General features: G+C 42.5%; 1 protein-coding gene across 5 annotated transcripts in view; it reads right to left on the bottom strand.

Annotated features, from left to right (window-relative positions):
- Nucleotides 1–24,976, bottom strand: part of LOC137611254 (rho guanine nucleotide exchange factor TIAM2-like) — a 93,071-nt gene that overhangs the window by 19,442 nt on the left and 48,653 nt on the right. For all 5 annotated transcript variants that reach the window (XM_068339352.1, XM_068339349.1, XM_068339353.1 and 2 more), the window contains exons 4-15: nucleotides 24,100–24,550; nucleotides 23,359–23,531; nucleotides 22,179–22,403; nucleotides 17,498–17,683; nucleotides 17,049–17,192; nucleotides 14,103–14,159; nucleotides 10,029–10,205; nucleotides 9,404–9,508; nucleotides 9,232–9,310; nucleotides 8,998–9,087; nucleotides 8,678–8,896; nucleotides 6,167–6,261 (exon numbers count right to left, since the gene is read on the bottom strand). In XM_068339352.1, the coding sequence (XP_068195453.1) occupies nucleotides 6,167–6,261; nucleotides 8,678–8,896; nucleotides 8,998–9,087; nucleotides 9,232–9,310; nucleotides 9,404–9,508; nucleotides 10,029–10,205; nucleotides 14,103–14,159; nucleotides 17,049–17,192; nucleotides 17,498–17,683; nucleotides 22,179–22,403; nucleotides 23,359–23,531; nucleotides 24,100–24,550 (2,001 nt within the window). The remainder of the gene's footprint in view (nucleotides 1–6,166; nucleotides 6,262–8,677; nucleotides 8,897–8,997; nucleotides 9,088–9,231; nucleotides 9,311–9,403; nucleotides 9,509–10,028; nucleotides 10,206–14,102; nucleotides 14,160–17,048; nucleotides 17,193–17,497; nucleotides 17,684–22,178; nucleotides 22,404–23,358; nucleotides 23,532–24,099; nucleotides 24,551–24,976) is intronic.

Here is a 24,976-nt window from a genome sequence, read left to right as displayed (position 1 = left end):
CAGCTAGTAGTAAATTTAGCAGGTTCCAGAGCATCTACCTGCATCAACCTAGGATAGGCTCCAGCAACCCCCGTGACCCACAAAAATGGAAAAGCCGTTTGTAAAATGAATGACTGTTCACCATGTTCACCATCCTTGCTTGGTGTGTTGATAAGCACATTAAAAGTAAAATGACTAAGCACTAAGCACATTAAAAGTAAAATTATTCATGAGACTGAAGAACTCAAATTTAAAATCTTATAACGGCATTAAATAGGAAACCAAGAAATGATGGGTATCTACCAAATTTCATTAGAATTCATTGCTACTCTTATGAGATATTTCAGTTTAGACCAGTGGATCGACTCTCAATGCCATCCCTGGAGCAATGCTTTGAGCACGCTAAAACTGTAGCATATAATTCATGGATCCTGATACTGTCAATACATCATGTAATTCATGAGCTCTTGAAGATTAAGGCAAAAATGGTAATAAAATGCAAATGAAAGGCATATGAATTGTCTGGCTGTAAAACCAGCACAGATTAAACTTACATTAGTGAAGACATTTTTAACAACTACTTGCAGGAGAATGTGGGAGTTGTGTGAAAGTTTGTCTCCAGTGTGAAGACGTGTAGGTTAAAGCTTCCCACAAGAACGGAGGCTGTTACCTAAAGCTAACTAGTTACCGATTGTTTCTCTCCTTTAACGTCTCTGTGGCAGGAGAGACAGGCGGCCATGTCCACAGCCAGGCAGGTCAGTTTCTCTTTGAGGAGACGTCCCAAACAGAGCAGTACGGAGCCCAGAAACAGGTCTTTCTCCTCAGCACCGCTGCCAGACGGCCAGAACCACAACATGGTCAAGACAGACCAAAGGCCCTGGGCGGGTGTCTGGTCCCGAATGAAGAGATCAATTAAGGTGGTGAGGTAGAGGCATGTTCGAGGGTCTTCATCGCCGATTGCTGGATTTGTAACTGGTATTGCTACAACAATGTCAGCTTTTGTTTCGGTCATTCCAGTGAGATGTGGGTCATTACAAACCCAAGTCCCTTTTGGTTCTTTTGCTGTAATGTTTTTATTTATCTCTGTCTTTCCAACTTGTTCACAGAGGACTGGACTGATAAGACCAGGCTCGCATTCACTGCACTGACAGCAGTAAGCCCAGATTATGAGCCTGCTCACGTCCAGATGGTGGCTGATGGGCTTAGTCATAACACACACACCTCCCTAAACTACCCATCCAACTTCTACTACACAAACATGAAAGCATTCCAGTCAGATAAAGCTGATTCTCAAAAGTTTGGGAAAGGAATGGCTGCAGCTCCAGGGAAGACTGGATCATGTTTGAAGATGATACAATCTAATATCCATAGGTATCACCGGGATCTTCTTAAAGTCCTGAGCACATGTTAAGAAAGTCTCAAGTGAATAATTAAATCTTTTAGTCACACATTTTTAAATTAGTGTTAGAAAACTTTTCAGAATTTTCTCGCTCACCAAGATGAGCTGAAGGAAAGAAGGCTGAGACCAGAAGAAGAGAGGAAGAGGAAAGAGGAAAACGGCAGTCATTACAGTTCCGCTAATGTGTGAATTCAAGGGAGGGAATAAATAACACGACCTAAAGATCACGTAAAACCCGTCTGAACAGACATACAGGCAGAGAACGGCTGCAGTCATAGCTCTCTTCATAAGTCCATAAAGGCTCTTACTGAAACGTCTGATCTAGACAAAAGCAAAGAGGCTTACTATGTCTGTTCACGGCGGTTCAACACGGGACATGACAGACACCATCACAACATATTTAACATAAATGTAAAACAACTATAGAAAAACTGAATCACAGTTTTTACTGAATTTATAAATTAAGAATGTTAGAAGTCCAGCAGTGATTGAGTTTTTAATTACATAAAATAAATGACAGGATAATTATGTGTCATTAGGATCCATAACGTAACAGAAACGCATGTCAGTTGGGTTAAAAATATTTTCATTGGTGATTCATGTGGAGACTATCTCAATTGATAAAATAAGAAAATTCACACCTCAACCTGTTTGAGGATATTTATAGTATAAAGTCCAACCAAGACTTCTAAAAGATTTTGTAAATGAAATGGTATATCTGCCATCAGAATTGATCCACTATAATTCTCTCTCAGCTAATTTAACAATCATTTACATTTAACACTTTAACTGGTTGTATCAAAGCAATACAACAATAAATGTTGATTATACAGTGGCGCAGTGGGTAGCGCTGTCGCTGTTCTGTGTGGAGTTTGCATGTTCTCCCCGTGTCTGTGTGGGTTTTTCTCCAGATTCTCCGGCTTTCTCCCACATCCAAAATTATGCGCTTCACGTCAATTGGCCGGTCCCAAATTGATCATAAGTATCAGTGTACGTTTGTGTTTTGCGTCTCTGTGTGGCTCCGCGGTGCACTGGCCTCACGCCCTTAGCCAGACGGGATGGGCTCCATTTCCCAGTGACAAGTGGAAAACGGTCGTGAAAATGAATGATTTTTTTTATTTTTTATAAAACTGATATTTTGAAAGTTACTCGTCACAATTTTTGCAAATCTCATGCCAAAGTATTTTAACATTCCGAAGCAACTTCTCCCATTCTTGAAGCTGGAACTAAAATTGGATTTACTAAGTGTTATGGAATAATCTTGAACATATGACTGTCTTCATGTGACAGGGAAAAGTTGAAAATCAGGAGGTGTTCTCCAGAATTGGTGAATTCAGTGTTTTCCTTGTGTATTGTTTAGTCCACATATGTGAAAGTCAAAGCCCGCAGTCCAGATCTGGCTCGTGATTAATTATTTATGGCCCTCTGGACAATTTTTAATTACTATTAGAACCGGCCCGCAGGCCTCACCCGCACTCACCAACACTACATTTCCCACAATGCAAAGGTACCAGAAGTCACTGCAGCGCAGCAAGCGGGCTTTTGTCTTTATTGTTTATCAGCTGTCAGAGCGGAGGTTGAATTTAGCTACTCTCCTCCTCAGAAATGGCTATAAGGAAAATGGACACTGAGAGCAGAGGGTTTCAGAGTGTATGTTCAGAGACATAAAAGATAAACATGTGTGTCTTCTGCTGAGTTTGCACGTTTCATCCCTGACACCGTGCCCCAGCTGCGCATTGAAGCTGCTCAGAGCCTGACCCCGAACATTGATGAACTTGTACAAAAGATGAAACACCATCAAATATCAGCATCAGCCTCAGTCAAGTGAGCATCACAGAGCAGTAACGTATTTTCAGTTTTAAATGCAGTTAAATTTTTACATTTGTTTCTACAAGACGTGATGTCTCTTTGAAGGAAATATTGTTTTTTCTGTGTCCCATAATTTTTTTGTATTTTTTTTCATTTATTTATATTTATTATAGGGGCGGCACGGTGGCGCAGTGGTTAGCACTGCTGCCTCACAACACGGCGGACCCGGGTTCAAGTCCCGCTCTGTGCGGAGTTTGCATGCTCTCCCCGTGTCTGCGTGGGTTCTCTCCGGGTTCTCCGGCTTCCTCCCACCTCCAAAAGCATGCGCTTCAGGTTGATTGGCCGGTCCCAAATTGACCATAGGAGTGAGTGTGTGTGTGAATGATTTGTTTGTTTCTATGTGGCTCCGCGGTGCACTGGCGTCGTGCCCGGAGTGTCCCCCGCCTCACGCCCTGAGACTGCCAGGATAGGCACTGGCTACCCCGCGACCTGCGTTAGCGGATTAAGCGGATTTGGAAAATGAATGAATGAATGAATATATTTATTATTCATTTGAATGGACTCAAGAGAAAATTGCAGATAAGAAAGACTACAACTGATTTGACTTATTTTTTTAATTTTTCTTATTTTACTATTTGAAAGCAGTGTTTGGTAGAATCATAGAGCAGCACAATAATGCCTTTTCAGTTTATAATGCATGCAATTTCATTTATGCATTTATCTTGGTATTAAGGAACACATCTTGTTTTTGAAGGACATTTACTTTTTGCTGTTTGCCAGTTGAAAAGGTTTCCCCTTGAAGTTACTGACAGAGCCGTAACAAAACATTGCTTTATTCATTTAATCACTAAAAAATATACACTGTGTTAACTCTTGGTTCAATAGGCTATGTTCATTTCAATATGTTTTAATAAACATTGAACCAGTCTGGCCCTCGGCTTGTAGAAACTTTTTTTTTTGGCCTTTCGTGTATTTGACTTTGACACCTCTGGTTTAGTCGATTCTCCTTGATTGCGTTGTGTTATGTGCTTTATTATAAGACATCACGTCTCCCGAGCCTCCTCTTTCACTCAGGTTGACATGACCATAGAATTTCTTCATATCTCTATGTGTGCGTTGGAATGTTTCAGCCACCTCCTTTACTCAGGTCACTAAGCTGGTGTACGATTATGTGAAGCAAGAGCAAAATGGTGTTGCCCTTTAACCGATATGCATCCTCAGGAGGGAACACCACCAGTACTTGTGCAATGCAAAACAAATCGATTCAGTTTGGAGGGCCTCTTGGGAATCATCCATGGCCAATTCTGCAATCGATCGGTTAAGATCATAATGATGTCGCAACAGTTTTCCATGTTGCTCTGTCGTCGAATATATCACTTTGTAACTCAAAGTAACTGTAAGCCATCAAAATTCTTAACTGTCCTAGATCAGAACAACACATTAACAAAAACACAAACTCACAGATCATTCTTGCGCAATAAATATAAATTGGAATGTTGTGGACAAATTAATAAAAGCCATTCAGTGTTGTGACATGCTCAATTGATTACAAGGTGTGACAAGAGGCTAAAACAGTCCTTCCCTTCCCACCCTCTCTCCTGACTTTCAGAGCATTATGAGCAAATATATCACTTTCCACCGGGTGAATCCATTCTTCTCTCCCCGCCTCAGAAAACAAAGTGATGGTCATACGATGATTGAAGTCTCCTCTTGACATGACAGCAAAAATCTGATTTACCAGCACTGATACCTTCCCCTGTTTTTTTTTTATTTTTATTTTTCCTCTTCACAGTGACTGCGTCTCCCTGACAGAGGTAGGAGGCTTTCCCCCCCTTTGTTTCCCCACATTTTCCACGCGGTGGAAAATGTGCAAATATTCAGAAAGAACACACACATACACACACCTACGTCCTACACACACCTATCTCCCATTCATTCCTCAGTAAAAGACACACGGCAGGGTCTGAACATTAGCATCAGCAGCAGTGGTGCAGTGCAGCTCCCCCTCACACAGGGACCGACTCGTGTCGCTGGGCAAACCAAAAGAGGGACTAACAGCCAGAGCAGGGAGGAGGGGTGGGCAACTTGTCTTCTCTAATCTACCTCTTGACTGACCTCGGGTCAAACGCTGCATGGCATCGTCTGACACGGGCAATTAGAATGAATCCATAGCAGCCTCTTCAATTAGCAATGGTTTCTGGATATTTAGCCTGGATTTACTGCAAGTGAATCATTAATGAAAAGAAGCACAACATGACTGCTGAGTTATCCCACCTAGAATTGCCGGTTGGTGCTGAACACATACCCATCATAAACAATATTGTGGTTTAAAGTGTGTAAAATATCAGCTGAGTGATACAAGAGAAGGACTGTACACACACACATCCACTCTCTGGCTTCCAGCCATATCTTCATCATTAACACATGGCTTTTTCATGATAGCCACGCAGTTTCATTAGCACTCTCGATAAACACGAGCGCACACACTCTGCCATGTTACATTAACATAGCGCTGAAGCATAATTCCCAACAGGCCAGGCTCATACGCAGTTTAACGACTTCAATAAAGTTGGTTTACATATCACAAACATGACCGGATATTCAGTAGCAGATGCAACAGGAAGAGCTGCTCGATCCGTCAAAGATTGCACTTACGATTGGCCATATTTTCGAGATATCGCCCTGTGTGTGTGTGTGTGTGTGTGTGTGTGTGTGAGGCAGCAGGACACAGCCTCCTCTCTCAGGCTGGACAGTACTAAGCTGTGTTTATACCCGTGGCTATGATGAAGTATCCTAATTATGGTAATGCTACTGGTGACAGTCTGGTCTCTGACAGCCCCACAGCTGCCACTCTGAGTGGGCACACACATATGACGCTGTGGATGATCTTATTCAAACAAAGATGGAGGTAGATTTCCATTGTCAGAGGCATCCATTTTTCGGGTACGCCAATTGTTGACACCGTGCTGGCCCCCCTACCTTGCTGTGCTGAACAGGCCTGTGTGTGCAGAGGGAGCGACCACCCTCCAGGCCTCCACGGTGGGGCTCCTCATCGGCAGCTGCTGAACACACATCTGGAGAGAGAGAAAGAGTCATGTGTCACTGTGCGTGTTTGCGCAGTGTACTGCCTCTGTACAGGTGTGTTTTAATGCGACCGACCATAAAACAAGAAAGGCCTGCATGTGATATTATAAAAAAATAAAAGATGGCTTTCTGACAGTCACACAAGTTAAGAATGTCTCCCATCACAAAAAATTACAAAGACAAAATTTTATTTTAATTAAAGATATATCTCCTTCATTGATTGTTTTAAAAGAAACTTAAGCTGTCTTTGAGACAAACTATTGGTTTGCCCACCAAACGAAAAGCAGATCTGCATATGAAACGTCCTGACCGGATGACGCTAACAGGGTGCAAGCTATGGCTGCGCTTTCAGCTAATTCAATGTCTTACGAAGAAACTCCCTGGAAATTGATTCATGAAAGACTTTATTCCTGACTGTAACCCGGGAGGCAGGGCAAAGCGGGAGGAAAGAAACAAAAGAAACTGTCTGGACCTCCCGTGGAGCTCAACTCCTTCGTAAACTGACAATCATCGTCAACTAAAATGTCAGACTGCCAAAGCGGATTGACAGACAATATCTAGTCATGTGGATTGGCTTCTCTTGTCTTATACGTTATCGTCAAGCTGAATAAGTGGAAAAGACAGACTTGTTTCTTCTGGGAAACATCCTGAAACTCAGAAATGTGTTAATTCCCAACTGTAGACAATTACCTCCCTGCCTCCTTATCAGCCTGCCTGGGATCTTATGCCCTCTAGAGACCAAGATGAAAACTGCAGGCACTCTGATCACACCACTTACTGTAATGAGGCCTTCGAGTCTTTAATCCCTTTGTGTTCGATTATGACTAGTGGAAAAAAACACTGATTAATTACCATCATCCAAATGCTTCTCAACACTTTCAAACTCAATACTGTCTGGACCATTTTTAGGAAGGTCAACAGGAAGCATCAAATGCTCTACAGCTTCTGAAGAAGAATGCTGAGATCTTTCTGGTAAATTTCATATATTCAATAAAAAAATGTTTTAAATGGTGATGTGCCAATCGTGAACATGAAGCATGCTTATAATCTGAAAGCCACAAACATATATATTAAGTATGGTGTCTGTAATGTCAAATGACCTTGCTGAAACAATCAAAAAATAAATAAATCAAAAAGCCATTTGCAACCAATCCTAACCTTTATGCAATCTCAGAAAAACGCTTTATGTTTGAGATAGGTCTACTTCCTGTTAACAGAGAGGCTTGAACGAACAGATAAATATATATATATATATATATATATATATATATATATATATGTATATATATATATATATATACACCGCTTGTGCAAAGAGACAGACATCACCTCACTCTTTGATTCTGATGCCTCACGTCTGCAGTGAGATTAAAACTATGTGGCAGGATAGTCTCTGTCCACAACAATAATGAGCTCTCTGAAATGGAGAGCCCCTCGTGGCCTTCTCTACCTCAGGATACACAGCTGTAAACCTTCAGGGGCTGTTTCTGCTGCGTTTCTTCTTTTGACAGCCAGGAGAGAGGGAGTCTCTTTTGAGGAAGTAAAGATCTGAACAAGGTCTTAACTGGAATGGAAGTGATGCGGCTGTTTTGTGGTTAAGGTGACAGAATCGCCTACTTTTTCAGCAATTAACTATGTGAGAAGTTGACGATCAAATAATACTTGGTTGATATAAATGTGACATGGTCTTCACCTGACTGTAGAATTGTGGCATGAAGAAAAAAGAAAAAGAAAAAAGAAACTCACAAACCAGAGCAGAGTTATTTTATCATTGATTGTTGGGTGTAAACAAAGGCAGCACAGAGGAAGAGATCTGTCGCGGCGCTAGTCTGGCGTCTTTGTGTAAAAATACAGGAGCGCCTCCATTCCTGGAGAGTCCAATTTGAATATGATTTGATTTCTTTCCTTTACGTTATTTGCATTCACGTCACAACACTCACACATCTAATTCCCACTACTGACATCACTGACCTCCAGTCTGACTCTTTTTTAAACTTTCACTATTAATGTAATACATGCACGACTTTCCCTTCCACTTCATCACAACTCTATAATTCAGGGTGTGACAACATGTCAGGACGTTCTAAAGACAAACTTACATACATGATGGATAAACTGGGGGTGGGAGATCAAAGGAAGAACGACACAGCTTTCTGACAGAGAACACTGTTAAACCACTGCCTTCGATTGTACATAGATCTGACAAAGCGCTGCCCTGGTGGGTGTGCCAAGCATCTCACAGCAGCTAATACTTCTGTCTTTGTTCATTGTGTATCCATCTGTCACTGTAATGGGAAGTTAAGAAACTGAAACTAAAAGCAAAATCAACATCTCTCTTTCCTTAAGTAAAACCCACTAGCTTCTTAGCACAAATACCATTAATGCCTTAATGTATTATTTAAGCACCTGAGGACGACTTGGCTCGGTGGTGCTTGCTGCGGCTCTCTTGGTGGTGTTTCAGAAGAGGGGCTGGTTGACTGGAGCCCTCCGTTGTGGGCCGGGGGCCGTCTCGCCTTAGGTTCAGTTGCAGGGTTTGTTCCGCAAACAGAGTCTGGATGAGTGCCAGGTCCAAGCTCGTCACAGACTGGCCGTTCAGCACCAGAATCTCATCGCCTGGACGTAGACCTGGAGAACAGTTACAGAAACGAGATGATAAAAGAATGTAGATCCCGTATGCAATCCTTTCATCAGTTGGATCAGATTTGTTTGCTTTTATGATTGCGCACCTTTATTGAATGCTGGTCCCTCAGGAAGCACTTCACTGACATAAATCCTGCTGTTTCTCTGGCTGTCTACATGTCCTGTTACTGCAAAGCCTAACGGCAGGGAGGGGAACAAAGATGGAGATGGAGACAAACAAACAGTTAGAAAAACAGAGAGGAATTATGTAAAGGATCATGAGATGCACAAATCACACACACCGCCAGACATAAATAAGACCACATATGTGGCCGACTCACCGAAGTCTCCACTGAGGCTCGGCCTGCTCATGTGCACCGTAAACACATTAAATGGGACCACCTCCAACTCGTCATTGACCTACAGGGTGACAATTAAATAAATCAACACACATGAAATAAGGCACAGACAACACAGGTCGCCCTATCAGTGTCATATTTTTATTCTCCTCACCAGATCCAGGAGAAGCTCTCCTGGAGCTACAAATCTCACTTCCAAATCCTGCCCCACTCGTCTCTGCAGTCGGAGGCAGTGCAGGCCTGGGTCCAGCTGCTTCACCTGTTTACACAAGAGTTCCTTAATGTTCAGCAGCCTGCATGCACAAAATCATTTGACACATTTCATGCACCAGCGCTTAGGGTTGACAGATGCTGTACATCTAAGGCATGAATTATTCACCAACTTTACACTTAGAGATGAAACTTTTGAGTAAACAAAAAAGCTTCTCCCACAGGAATCCAGGGTGTGTGTGTGTGTGTGTGTGTGTGTGTGTGTGTGTGTGTGTGTGTGTGTGTGTGTGTGTGTGTGTGTGTGTCCATATATCAGCAGTCATTCCTATGGGACAGTATGATGTCCATGATGTGAGCGTCATACATCAGGATCTGTGGCTGCAGATGCTTCAAAAAAGATGAAAACAAACCAGACCGTACTCGACATATTGGTAGCTCAAAAATAACTGATATTACACCAATTCCAAGAACATATCATTAAGCATGAACAGCAGAATTTTACAAGACAAGAAATGACATCACTAATTTTATTTGTTGTACTATCTTCATCGGCCCACCACCAAACCAACCTTGCAGGCTGCAGAGAGAAGACTGGCTGCCGTCTGGTCTCTCCTGACAGGAAGGTGGACCGTCAGGCTGTCTGGCATGTAGACGCATGTCAGCTCGTCTGGAGGGCCGCCCATGCCGTCCCACACACCACCCTCAGGGGGCGACATAGAGTATATGCAGGACAGTGCTTCCAGCCTCTGTGGGAGAGGGAAAGAGGATAGGAAGACTGAGTTAAAACACATCAGGACAGAAAGTTTGTGAGAAGAATTACACAGCGGTCAGTCCATAGAAAAGAAGAGGAAGAAGTTAGAGGGGAAATGAGGAAGAAAGATAGAGATCAGTGGACTTAGAGGAATAAAAACAAATCAATAGAGTTCCATTAGTTTAAATGCTTGGCGGTGATTCAAGCACTGGATCAAAGATGTCATACCATCAGCCTTTCAGAAATACATTTCAGAGCATAGAAGGCAGCCGCTCCACCTAATATCCATCGTAATGACTGTGTACATGAGGCGATTGGCAAGGCTCTACATGGAGGTCTAGACATCCAGATGAGATCCGCGCTGCTCTCCAGGACTTGTTTGTTTTCAAAAGCCACAAGAGTAATTTTAACAAACGTGATGCATGGAGACAATTTATTCAAACATCAGTCAAACTTTCAGAACAGCCATTTGAAGGTTATCATTTGTTGGTGCCATTAACAATGAGGTTGGAGCTGGGTAATGAGATAGGGCGGGGGTCAGCCCACCACTGGGCTTCACAGGCAACCATTTGGGGATTTGGTTGCGACTCTGTGTCTCTTGAGGCAAAACGCCACTGCTGCATCAACGGGTTGTGGGAGAAGCCACAGCTCAGCTCAAGACCGCAATTATCAAGGCCCTCAATCTGGAGGAAAGGCTCCATCACACCAAAAGCACTGAGGCTGGTGGGCTGAGGAAAACAATGATTCAGCACTTCTCACACAAACTATATGAGTTCTTGGTTGAACAGAGGCATGGCACCAAGAGGAATAATTGCATGAGTGAAAAGGTCTGGGCATAAAGCGATGTTATAAATGCATTATGAGATGTGTGTGTGTGTGTGTGTGTGTGTGTGTGTGTGTGTGTGTGTGTGTGTGTGTGTGTGTGTGTGTGTGTGTGTGTGTGTGTGTGTGTGTGTGTGTGTGTGTGTGTGTGTGTGTCTTTGTTGTTTCCTATCCGATGTGCATGTGTTTTTTCTGACCGTTCGAGATGCTGGCTTCCTGCTGTTGATGCATCACCTCAAGAGGAAAGAGATCTTATTCCCTGCCTGACAAAACTGAGGCCTCTGACTCACTACATCACTTAGCTCCACATGCTCCACAAGGCATAAAGGTGGCATTACCAGGCATCACACAAACCTTTGCCTCACATAACATTCATTTTTCCATCTAAAAGTCCACTTGAATCGTCTGCTCCAAGAATTAGCGCTTAAATAAACCCACCAATGTTCTTAGTTTTTTCCCAACTTGTGCATTATGGAGAACACAAGGTGCCACTTTGAGACCCACCTCTGCCTCCACCTCTTTGGGGATGTGAAGTCATACTTGGATGAAAAAAAACATGCTTGGCAACCAGTTACAAAGCCACCTCATTCGTGTTCCAGCAACATGGCGTGACCGGAAAGCTAAATTTGGTTGCCTGCGCTAACTTGAACACCGGCTGACTAATACTGTGCACTCATTCATGGTCAGAGAGGGTTGTGACGGGTCGCCAGTTGCCTAGTCAACGTTCCATGAGTGACTGCCAAGAGTATGATGCAGGCACGCGCCGGACAAGTGCCCTGTGTGGTGGGATGTGTGCACACAGAAATAATTCAAACAAATATTGCAGTCTTTCCCCTGAACTGTGGAAATTATTTCCAAGCAAGCCATTCTCCACCCGGGAGATTCTAAAGACGGAATGCAGAGTAACGTGCGGTTTAGTGGTCCCTGTGGAAAATACACTGTTTCTGTTCCACTTAGCAACTGGACGACACAAATATTACAGAGCTGCCTCGAATAGATATGGTGACCATGAATAAGAAACAGGAGCACTCAAAGACAATTTCAGACGATTTCCTCACATAACATCTACCAAAGGTTCCTCTTTCCACAGCTGTCACACACTTTTCCACAGACAAATGAAAGCGCCCTCATTGGCCAATACTGGTGCCTGGTCCTCAGAAATGACTTGGACTTTAAAGCAAAAGGTGTGTGTCCACACACATAGAATAAAGGCAAAAGATGTAGTTTTATGACACTCATCACAGGCTGTACTTTTTAAACTTTAGGTTAAGCACACTGAACAACCCTGTTCTGCAGTTTGTTTCACAAAAATGGCCACATACACACATATATATATATAAATTTTTTTTTTTCTTTAAATCAAACTGGTGACAAGCGACACATACATGTCAAAATCTAGCCAGCTACACTTACAGCCACATTATAAGAAGAATTAAAGTGTCAATCCAGTGAAAGCCATTATTGTTTTTCCCAGACCATTTCCGTTTCCATGTCAACTTCAAGGCCCTCTATTGGGGTCGTTTTAACACTTGCCATATTCACCACAGACCCATAATATGAATCATCCCATCCTGTGGAACAGGTATTTTCAAAACAACCATCCCACTCAGGCTCAAAGTATCCATTATTGTCCATCAGCACCAAACGTTAAGGTTCTCCAGGTAGTTGTTCACGTCATTTTATTTGAAGGTACAAATACCTAAAGATGTGTGTAAAACATTCAGTACCTCACAAATAAGCTGGGAGGAAGTTTGTGTTTTTTTTATGTCTATGGATTTTATTGCATCCTATTCAGATAAGAGGTCATAATACATGTTCAGCTGGGCATTTGAAGTTACTAATAATGCAGTTTCTTACCCCAAAGACACGCCAGAGTCTTGTCAACAGACTTGATTTAATTTTAATGAGAAACAGCTCAACTGACCAAAAACCAATGTGTAAAAAAATAGTTTTTTGGTTGCATGTTGGAAATCAGAATCAGTGACATTCTTCTATCCTACATTATAGTGTATTAACATTGTAAAGTAGCTGTACTGATTATAGAAAAGAGATTTAGCACATTAATTGTGGAGGTGCTGCTTGACAGATATTGGTACATTTAAACTTAGGTAGTCAATACTAGACTTTATTCTATGCTAAGCTTCACCAGCTGCTGAGTAAAGCCTCATATCAACCGTCAATCTCCTCATCTAGCTCTCAGGGGAAAAAAAGAGGATAAATACAAATCACCAAGGAGGCTTAGTACAATATAGACATTTTTCAAAAGTGTGTCCACAAGCCTTATCAATGAAATTAATAGACTCCTCAAATCACCTGCTACAATCTTTATCCACAAAGCATTACCTGCTTACTCTTGTTTATTGTTGTAATCTTCAGGAATATAGACAAATAATGGAACGGCAAAACATAAAGATTTATACATACAGTGAATAAGGCTTGAATTATAGCCTAAGTCCACTCGCTGCAGAGCCACTGCTGCTACAGAAAGAGGTTTGAAGTTACACAAATATTTTACATTTCCTTGATCCCTAACATATAAAACCACCTGATAAGCTGTTAATGGTCCAGTCCTGGCAGCTCAGATGGAAAACCATGCACTCACATATTTAATCAGTGCCTCTGGTCAACACTTCAACTCAACACTCTGACCACTACTCAGTTTATCGCAGGTCTAGCTGTGTAAAAACCTCAGATCTCAGATGTGGATTTGCTGTCTGTTTATTACCCAGACACCTGCAAATCAACATCAAAGGAGAAGACTCTGCTCTGATCCTGGACATGTAATATGCACTGACAGACGCACACACTCTCTGAACTCCTAACACACACACACATACACACCATTGCATACAAATATCTTCACAAGGTCCACTGTCAAAGCCATGAAAGGCAGCAGAGGTCAAAGTAACAACGGACCCGTCCCTGCAGACGGCTGCTTCACGCTCAAACTGATTATTCAGCACATAAGAAGTGGGACCACAGGATGGGGGTGACAGATGGCAGTGGAATTTTTAAAAGAAATATCAAAAGGTCCGCTGTCTGTAAAAAGTTACAGAAAGCTGTGACTCACCTCGGTGCTCCGAGGGGGTAGGGCGGACGCTTTACCTCCAGCGTCGTTCTCAAAGATCTGGAATCAAAAGACAGGGAGTTAGAGGCGCAGACAGGGGGGCACCACACTGATTGACTCATGAGCGATTAAGTGTCCTGCCACTTCGGCAACACAATATTAGAGTCACATAAAGACCTATTAAGTTAATTAAAAACTACTCGCGGAGAGCATAGCACTTTGATACTGACTGGATGTCTATGGGCTGTTAAGGTACGATGGTGGGAATGTGAACGGAGAGAATGTGTGAGTATGGGGGGGGGGGGTTCCGAGTAGAAGAAAGATGAAATGGGGAATTGGTCCATTTACAGACAGGGAGGGCAAGTTCCTGACCCCTCAGAGTCAAATCCCTTGATCCATTCATCTTCCTTGACCTCTCCACTCCAGCTCCTCTTCCTGGTTTGAGTTTTGTTGTGTCAGGTTAAGCTCAGAGCTAGAGATGGCTCTCCGGTCTCAGGGGGCTTTAACAACTGTAACACAGCAACGATTCACAGCCATCCTTTATGTGAGAGTGTTACACCAGTCCTTCCTCACACAGGATACAGTTATCAGGTTTTGATGATCTGCTTTGTCACAGTGCAGGACAGACATCATAGGCAACACAGCTGCTGACAGAAATGAGGCATTTTGGTCTGAAGATTGTCCCCACAAAAGCTCAAAGGTGCGCCACCACACCAAAACGATCCCTTCTTCCAATGATCAGGATTACTTTAGTTCAAAAATGATCCCAAGAAGTTTCTTTTACAATCGGAAAAACACTCTAGCTCCAGTCATGGCGGTAAAGAGCCTCGTCTGAGTACAGTAACTCTCACTCTGCAGTACGGGTACATTTTTAAAGAGGCTGTAAACAGCGTTGCTTCAACGTAAACCAACTAATTTTAGAAAGCTTTTCCAACTCTCTCACAAATCCTCAGACCTTGCTGGCCTACTTCCCACAGCCGACTGCCGGCCAGCTCCTGACTGTATACATAGCTCCCCTAAGATGGATGAGTGATGAGAAAACAAGAAGGAAGGTGATGAAGGGGGGAGCATGACTTTGGGGCAAGGTTGTCTAGTGCGGCGATGAAGCAGTAAATGAGATTTGGGCTTAGTCAACACAGATGAGTCAGTATGGAAAGTGCGGGAGAAGAACCCCAGGCTACCGCGCCGATGTTTCTGCTCTGAGAAACTCTGAGTTTCAGAGAAAGGACAAGGCTGAAGGAGAAAAGGAAAGACAAATGTTAAGAGAAATGGGAGATAGGAACCTGTACTTTTCAATGATTAAATAGGTAGGCTAGAGGTAAAAGCACAATGTTTGAGATGGAGGAAGGGGATGAATCAAGAGCAAAAAAGAGGAAGGCACCAAAAGACAATATGATAGAACGCAAAGGGAACAACATGTGATGATCTTGATACAATGACCATTACTAAATTTCCCATAAGAAAAACAACCAAACAGTACTATAATGATCTTTAACTCAAAAGGGAAAACAAAATGAAAACAGCCTACGTCTAGGGAAGCCCTGAGCTTCAAAATCCCTTGAAGCACTTCCAAGCTATTTCTGTTTTATATTAGCCTTCATGTAAAGAAATAAAATAACAGAAAAGCACTAGAAAAGGCTTGTAAGAGAAGGGGGGGACCAGGGGAAAACAATAAAGGGAGGCATTTTAATATTTAGAGTCTTTACACCAACCATCTGCTGGTGTCTGCTGGGCTGAGGAAAGAGTGGAGAATGCCATCCACCACATATGGCTTTTAATAATTCATGTGCATGCTGCAGCGCCACCTCGACCTTCTGCACTGCAAAATGTAACTGGGCCTCATTAGAGTGGCCGGCTGGAGTTCTCCAGAAAAATAATAAGACACACACCTAGTGGCTGGCAGACATGCACCAACATAAATATCACAGAGAAGGCAATGGATCGGGTGAGCTAGACAAGAGACAGGACAGGGGACACTTTGTCAGCAGTCAGGAGTCGGGGCTCACCTGCTGGAGAACACGGCAGGCGCTAAACTGTCATAGCGCCAAAACAAAAGACTGCATATTTAACTCTACTCATAATAAAAATATCTGCAATCCAAACCACATTCATCTCTCCACCTTTACTCTCAACTAATGAACAGGAGCCTATTATAAACTTAATTCAATGTCTTTGGGGCATATTCTGAAAATAGACCACCAAGTAAAGTCCTCTCCAGGCGTGTACCCTCAGGGTCCTGCGTGGTAGATTTCTGCATCAATAAATAACCAGCTTACATGAGTCTAATTACTAACCAGAGATGATTAAACCCCCCCTGATCTGCACCTGGACGAGGAATGCTTCTCTGTGTTTATGAGGATAGGAGGTGTGCGTAACATAGGGAGGACGTGAGTTCTGCTTCTAATTAATAAAATCTCCTTTGGGTGATGTTTGCTGAAAATGCTGCCTGACTTTTCTGCTTTCTGTCATATAAATGCTGCAACATGGCTTCTTGTTTGCAGGTTGTTTCATTTAGGAATATGGACGTTGTGCACAGAGTGGTTTGGTATCAGAGCCGGTCCTCTCTGCAGCTCATCCAAGAGAACATGTGCCCACAGGCATCAATGTGTGGTATATCTTAACACAGTATGTGAGCATGCTTATGAATACATGAAGTGGATGATGCTGCATTAAAAATATGTTAATCCAGACCTCCCGAAGAGATTAATTGCATTAGGATCAAAGGAGATAGTCTGGTGACTTCACCGTTTTTAAGTGCTTTCCTAATTAACAAAATGCGAAGGACCCACTTTGCTGCTTCCTTCCTAAAGTAAAAACAATAAATACTTTAACATTTTACATAAAACAACTGAAATTTTAACTCTTTAATTTCTCATTACAGAAAAGCTACAAATATGATAGGCTTAAGAACATCCAGATCCATCTGTGAGTGTGCATGTTAAGTAGTACCTGTGGTGCAGAGGGCCTCTTATCCCGGCCTCTCTTTGTGAGGTTGTCGAGACCTTTGAGCGAGGAAAAAAGGCCTCGCTTGCGCTGTCTGTAAGTAAGGGACAATGAGCGCCGTCTGAGGGTGGCCTCATCTCTGGAACAGATCTGAAAGGATGCACACACACACATCAGGATAGCAATCATTTAGCTCCACAAAAATCGTATCTGATCAGACCATTTGAATTAGATTTATCTTCCTCTAGTCCTATATCAGTGATTTGTAGGGTTTAATTTCAAAATGATTTGAAGAGATTTTCAGAGTTGTAACAAGTAAATTAAAAGTGAATTTTCATGCACATAAAGGATCTCCAACAACTAAACAGGATACATTGCTGGTGCTCTGAGTGTTTTTCTTGAATGGGTTTTTAAGTTATTTTTCTATTTCTAAGGCCTGTCATGGATTTCCTCACCAATGCGTGGAATGAGGACACAGAGAAGACCCCAAGGCGTCCCAGCGTAGTTTTGGTGGGGCGGCTAGCAATTGCCAGCAGGCTCTTTGGGTTGGGCAGCTCTCCACCCTGTAGACTAGCCAGGTAGCAGCGCATCCTAAACAGGTCCAAGTTAAACCGCTCCAGGTTTTGTTCCCACTGCTGAATCTGAAGGTAAAGGAAGGTAGAAATTATGACACAGAGTTGTTCAGGGTTATAAATGTGACTGTTTTAGTGGTTGATAATAAAAACTCTCAAGGGGAGGCACAGAGGTGGGCTAGCTGGGAGAGGGGGGTGCAAAGGAGGCAGAAAACGGACCATCAAAAAGGGAGATCCAAGAGTCAGTGGAGTGCTTTCCATCAATATCAAATTGCTTGCAGATGTTGGTGGAGAGTGGGGGCACGGATTGGTGGGGGTTGATGAAGAGGAAGGACTGCCTATCTTGTAGAGGACTGAGAGCGAGAGCAGTAAATGCTAATACTCAATTTTTATGCAAGTCTACAGAGTCATGTTGTTGCACAGACCAGCCATTAAACCTCCACCCCAAACATACACACAATGTGACGTTACACTCCTTCCATCCCTGTTAGCATTATGTAAGCTACGAGAAAGGGCTTAGTTGGCTGGGGATGACTTTTAATGAGCTCACTCAAGTTAAACAACTCTGTGTAACAATTGCTCTCATCTGCAGAGTTCATTTACTACAACACACCCTATGGCATTCTCTAATTAGGCCTCATTCACAGTGATTATTTACACTGAGGAATAACCTGAGGAGGGACAGCAGGGTGACATTTTATGGATCTCTGACTTTTCTAATCATCTTAAAGAACCTGCACTCGAGTCACCATGAGACCATACGGGGCTTTGTCACGTGATAATATCCACATAAAGGCCTGTGTTTGTGCAGGTGGCCTTTGTTAACAAGCCTCCAGTCAAAGACATTCAGCCATCAGCCAGATTTACACCAAGGCAGCAAATACTAGAGGTCCACATGCATTGGTTGAAACAAACAAAGCTTGCATTTGGCAAGTTTTATTTAAAACATTACAAGAAAAAGCGTTATGCTTAAGTCCTCAGTATAATAACAGCAAAAGGCCATAACGTCAAATTCAACACCTGGGAAATCAGTACAGTATTTTCCACACTATAAGGTGCACTGGACTATAAGTAGCACCTTCAATGAATGGCCTATTTCAAACTTTTTTTCACAAATAAGGTCCACTGGATTATAAGGCGCACTGTTGGTTTTTGAGAAATTTAAAGGCTTTTAGGTGTGCCTCATAGTGCGGAAAATACTGTAGTTACATTTCGAAATACATTTATTACAACAATGGCAGATAAAGTTTTGAATAACTCTGTCATTTGACATAATAAAATTGTACAGTGCCTTGCGAAAGTATTGGCTCCCCAAGAACTTTCTGACATTTTGCTACATTTCAGGCTTCAAACTTATGAATAAAAAACTGAAAATATTTTTCAAGAATCAACAAGATGTGAGACACAATCGTGGAGTGAAAGCAGATTTATTTAACATTTAATATTGTGTTGTGTTTGTGTTTACAAATAAAAACTGAAAAGTAGGAAGTGCAAAAGTATCGGCCCCCTTTGAGGTAATACTTTGTTCAACCTCCCTCTGCTGCGGTCACAGCCGCAAGTCTAATCCTCAAGTCCTGTTGGAAGGTGAACCTCCGCCCCATCCTCAGGTTTCCAGACTCCAACAGATTTTCTGCCAGAATTGCCCTGTATTTGGCTCCATCCATCTTCCCATCAACTCTTAACGTCTTCCCAGTCCCTGCTGAAGAAAAGCAACCTCAGAGCATGATGCTGCCACCACCATGTTTGACGGTGGGGATGGTGTTTTCAGGGTGATGTGCAGTGTTACTCTTACAACAAACGTGTAATTTCACATTCAGCCTAAAAAGTTTAATTTTGGTCTCATCTGACCAGAGCACCTTGTTCCACATGTCATCTGTGTGTCCCATGCGGCTTCTTGCAATCTCTAAATTGGCCTTTTTATAGTTTTCTTTCAGAAATGGCTTTCTCCTGCTACTCTTCCATAAAGGCCAGATTTATGCAGAATACGACTAATAGCTGTCTTATGGACAGATTGTCCCATCTCGGCTGTGTACTTCTGCAGGTCATCCAGTGTGATCGCGGCCTCTTGGTTGCTTCTCTGCTTAGTTTCCTCCTTGTTTGGGCAGAAAGTTTAGAGGGACGGCCAGGTCTTGATAGGTTTGCAGTGGTTTTATGCTCTCTCCATTTGATATTATTGCTCGCAAAGTGCTCCGGGAGACATTTAAATATTGTGAAATCTTCTTGTATCCCATTCCTGCTTTGAACTTATCCACAACTTCATCCCGGACCTGCCTGGTGTGTTTTTTGGTTTTCATGATGCTGTTTGTTCTCCAGTGTTCTTTTCACAGACCTCTGAGACCATCACAGAGCAGGTGTATTTAAACTGAGACCAAATGACACATAAGTGCACTCTGTTTGTCATTGTTAGTCATTGGATCATTCAGAAGTCATCAGGGAACTTCTGGAGTCGGTTAGCTGAGCTGAGAGAACAGGGGCCAATACTTTTGCACGTTCTACTTATCAGTTTTTTATTTGTAAACACAATATAAAATGTTGAATAAATTTGGTTCCACTTCACAAATTCAGCTTTTTATCTTTAAGTTTGAAGTCTGAAATGTAGCAAAATGTCAACAAGTTTTTGGGGGGCCAATACTTTCGCAAAGCACTGTAGATGCCGCCCCAGTCAACACAAAATCTGAAATAAGTCAAGTTTGTGTCCTTGTTCTACTCTCGCTTTTGCTAAGCCAATGTTTTATGATTTAACTTGATGTTTATTTATCAATTTGATGCTGTTTTTTTATTGTAAAACAATTTCTTATTAAATAAAGGTGTATTTTTACTTATAATGCTCAAATATAGAATCAACATGGTTACCATTCTTTCCTATAAATAATTTTCAGATCTGTTTCTTGCTGAATCTGAACTCAAAGATCTTGTACTTGAAAAATGTGAAAAGTAAAAAATACACATTTTCCCCTGCTATTCTAGGTATATATTTGTTTAACTCCACTAAGTTGTTTGAGATGACTCAAGATGGAAGGGAAGTTGAGTAAATTCACTTCCTCAAACGATAAAATTGATCATTTCTGCTGTAGAAAAACCCATGACATAGAAGATCCTCCATGATTCTGATTCACTCGTCATCTGAATTTGTTCGTCATCAGTCAAAAATAGTCCTGTGCATAAAATTCGATTTAATGATTCATGCTGAGGTGCACCGCTGATTAACAATATTTTTATATATAGGCCAATATGCAGTCGGTAGCTTTAAGGATCTAGCTGGCTAGAATCTGTGCAGTGACACAACCAACCAGCATCAATGAATATCAAGGCATGTTTTGGCCCATCTGGCCTGTGGGCAAAACTTATTTACATCGATTTCAGAGATATTAAGCTCAAGCATGGAGATAAAACCTTATTTGAACAGATTCTTCCCTATTTCCCATCTTTGATATCCGCCCCTGGCTATCTTTTAAAAATATATAGAGACTTCAGTGCTACATGATCGCAGTGTGTATTTGTGTGTGTGAGAGAGGTTACATAGGCAGTCTTCAAAGAGGTCTCCTGGCACTGATTTCGGCAGACATGGGCGGGGTTGGTTTACATTAAAGTGGTGCCCTGTTGGTGCGAGACGACCCAGCTGAAACCTTAAATCTATCATCAGCCTTAGGGTGGCTTTATCAGAGTCCTGTCCCGTACCCCTCTGACCGTATCATCGACTCCAGCCTTGTCTGTTTCTGTTTACTCTGAGTTGGCACAGTGGCTAATTGGAAGCAGATATAGGCATGCAGTCATTCAGTCTCACAGTCAGGAGGTGACTCCTCTATTGGTCATTACGATGCTGTGCTGTCCAGCTTCCATCGTGCTCACTCCAATTTAGCTCTTTTACTGCAAAAGAAATCAGTGCACACGAGCAAGAGCAGCTGACAACATGCAGGAAATATGAATGTCCTTTAAGAGGCACTTCAATTCACTGGTCACCTGAGCAGCAGGTGAAAAAGAAGCAGTTTTGTCTTCAAGTATTTGGTTTGATGCCCAGCTATAGGTTATGCCAGCATTTTCTAACCATCAGTAATCTACAATATGTGGTGCTATAACGTAGCAGCGGGTGCTTTGGATGCCACCCCAGGCTGTGAGGAGGATGAGAATAATGCATGCTGAGAGTCCATTACCAGAAAACATCTGGAATCCAAATCTGATGCTCTGGGAGAGAACCGCTCTCCTGGGCACCCGGTGATGTGTTTGGGGATTGATGCATTTAGGACACTTCCCCCAACCACAGACAAAAATAAAACATAAGCTTGTCACCACAGTCACAAAAACAGGAAAATTAAATAGGGCACATAATGCCGGTTGCTACACGTATCGTGTGGAATAACGACAGCCACAGCTCACTAAAAGACTGTAGTTTAACATGAAAGGGGCAAACAAGAAACCAAATGATCTGAAGTTCAATCCACCAAATTCTCTGTGACTCTTCAGCGGAATGACAGAGGCCTCCGGGTCTCAGTGAAGCTAGAATTAATCCCAGCTAATTCCCATTTGGTCCCACCATCACTAATCCAAACCCTAACCATCGCCTCACCTGGTTCTCAATAGCCTTGCGGTTCTTGGGGTCACTGACAACTGTCAGCTGCAGCTCAGCCATCTTCTTCATCTTCCCATCCATGTCAATCTTCTGCAGCAGTCCACGGACCTGACTCCGCAGCAAACGCACCGTATCCTCCTTCCCCTGGCGCTTGGCCAGCAGCGAGGCACTGGCAGAATGGATGGCTGTCACCCAGTTCTCCAGGTCAGTCTGGTTGCTAGCCTGAAAAGGAGAAAGGGAAACAGGATTTTAAAGTTGACAAAGAAGAAAGGAACATTTCTCATTACAATCTGGGTGGAACAATATATCATCTTTTAAAGGATTTCTAATGCATTGTTGTGTTGTTGGTGTATCACAATTACATATCGATTGGCAAGACGAACTTTGCTGGATCAATGAAAGAAAACTTGAGTGGCTGCGCCTCTAAGAGAAAGCAGCTTATGAAGTGATGCTGCAGAGAAACACATTTGCTGTTATATAAATTATTTAAACCAATCTCTATACAGTGATTCACCCAAAACCCACGGTGGTTGAGAAATCAGTTGAACCCCTTTAAGAGTGCAGATGACTCATGCTCAACGAAAGCATCTCAGTGAAAGCAAAAGAATGGAATCCACTCCGTTTTCATGCTCCAGAGCTGATTCATTTCGGTTTGCCTCTGGGGCCATGTCAAAAGCACGCTGCATTATGGAAATCTGTGGCTCTTGAGTAGGTGACACAGAAAGTGCTGAGGTTACATCTGAACTGGTAGGAATATGTAGGCCAGTATGCACAATGAGCAAATAAGAGGCACTTTCAGACCCTATAGCTAAGGTGTCAAAACTGTGGGAACTTTGGAAAAGTTTCTTGCATAACAAAAATGATAATTTGAGGCACAAGACTTGATGGTGATAAAATTTTTTACATATTTGGAATTATTTAATGACAACCATGTAATCAAACTGCATGACTTTGATCTAGTAAAACATGAAGGTGCCAATATATCCAAACAGAAAGTCACATTAGAGCACACATTTTGACAATTTAATACAGTAGAAGAACATTTATGACGAAAAAACATTTTGCATCGCGCTGCAGCACTACAATCCTTCACACTAAAAACATTCATGACATTTATGTCTATTGATTCGATTTCACAATGAGAAACAGTGTTTCGGGAGCCAGTGGTGTGCTTCACCTGGAAGAGGTAAATGTCTCCATACGAGTTGCTGAGGCAGAAAACATTTTCCTTTTTGGGGTGCTCAGGAACAGCCTGAACAATGCTGTCCTCAGCCAGGAGAGCATAACAAGGCGACAGCTCCTGCTCCTGAGAGCCTTTACCGTAAGTCTCATAGAACAGTAACGTACAGCCTGGGAAAGAAAGAGTAGAAATATAGACACAAAGAGAGATAGATCAATAAATCCATGCATGAGTAAGTAAAAGATAACAACAAAGTTCACAAATTCAAATGAGTTTGGTGCCACTAAAAGTTTTCAAAAACTAAATGCCCTTGTAAAAATACCAAACCAAGTTTGAACTGCAGATTAAGATACATAGAGGAGCAAGTTTTTCATATTCCCAAAATGCTGCTTTGACTTATAATAATGATAATCCTCCTTATCCTCCTTTCTCATTTCTTTGTAGCTTCACAGAGGTGCCCTTGAGGTGGCCTGAATTTGACCAGAAGCAAAATTGCCTGTCAACTTATTGTGGACAGGAGACAAATGCAGTCGCTCAAAGTGTGGCAAGATGATGAAGAAAACAACAGCTGTAAGAGGAAAACACTCAAAACAAAGAGGAACCCACACACTCTTCTGAACTCAGTCATTTATAACTTACTTAATTTTGATTTATTTAAAACACAGACACACTCTTCAGCTCAATTTAAAGGTTACTAATTGTTTCCCTCATTGACAGACCTCCAAGATTCAAGCTCACCTTTAAGCGTCACCCAGTACTGCTTCCACTTGCGACGAGTCACCAGCTCCAGCTTCCTGTCCTTGTGCAGGGTGACAAGGGGTTTAAAACATAGCCAGCCAGCTCTCCGGACCACCCCCTGCTCCTTTTCAAACAGCAGATCCAGCTGCTCCAGTGAGCCCTCCGCCGACTCGCTACTGCTATCCTCTTCGGTGCCAGTTGATGGGTCTCTCCTATCACCCCTTTCCCCTCCTCCATGTCCAGTGCCTGTCTCCAGCTCCCTCATGAAGTTCTCATAGATATTCTGTCGAATCGCGTCACTTGTTGTTTGGTGAATGGCCCCTGATGACTGGGCCCTGGAGGTTCCTGGGAACCAGAGGAGGCTAGAAACTTGGGAAGGGGAGCTGGTGTCTGCAGTCAGGCCATCAACCCCACTGTCAAAAGCATCACTTATGTCTTTGTATCTGGTGTCCTGAGAAGACAACACACACGCAGCAAGCAGCAGTATGAAGGACTAGAGCTTAGCAAAACATACAGAAGACAGAAGGGATTTTCATGACAGCTTAATGAGACTCCAACAGTCAGTGACAAGATTGAAGGCGTTGAACTAGTTTGGAGAGTGCTAAATGAACAGAAATGCTGTTTTTTACCTCCATTTATGTAAAAACACATGTTTGCCCCAAGGGGTACATATTTCCGAATATACAGCTATGCTCCACTTAATTAGCCTAAGGCACTGCAACACTGGAGGAGAAATTTGAAAATCTAGTCAAACCACTCAAACCTGCTTCAAAGTCTGCATTACAGTCTCTAAATCTTTTGCAAGGTGAGAAAGTGGGACAAATTTCCTGTGATGGCACCTGGGAGGTTGGAGCCCTCCAGGCTCAGACAATTTCAC

This window comes from Antennarius striatus, chromosome 17 (assembly GCF_040054535.1).
Source record: "Antennarius striatus isolate MH-2024 chromosome 17, ASM4005453v1, whole genome shotgun sequence".
In the NCBI taxonomy this organism is placed as follows: domain Eukaryota; kingdom Metazoa; phylum Chordata; class Actinopteri; order Lophiiformes; family Antennariidae; genus Antennarius; species Antennarius striatus.
This window is presented reverse-complemented; position numbering and strand designations above follow the sequence as displayed.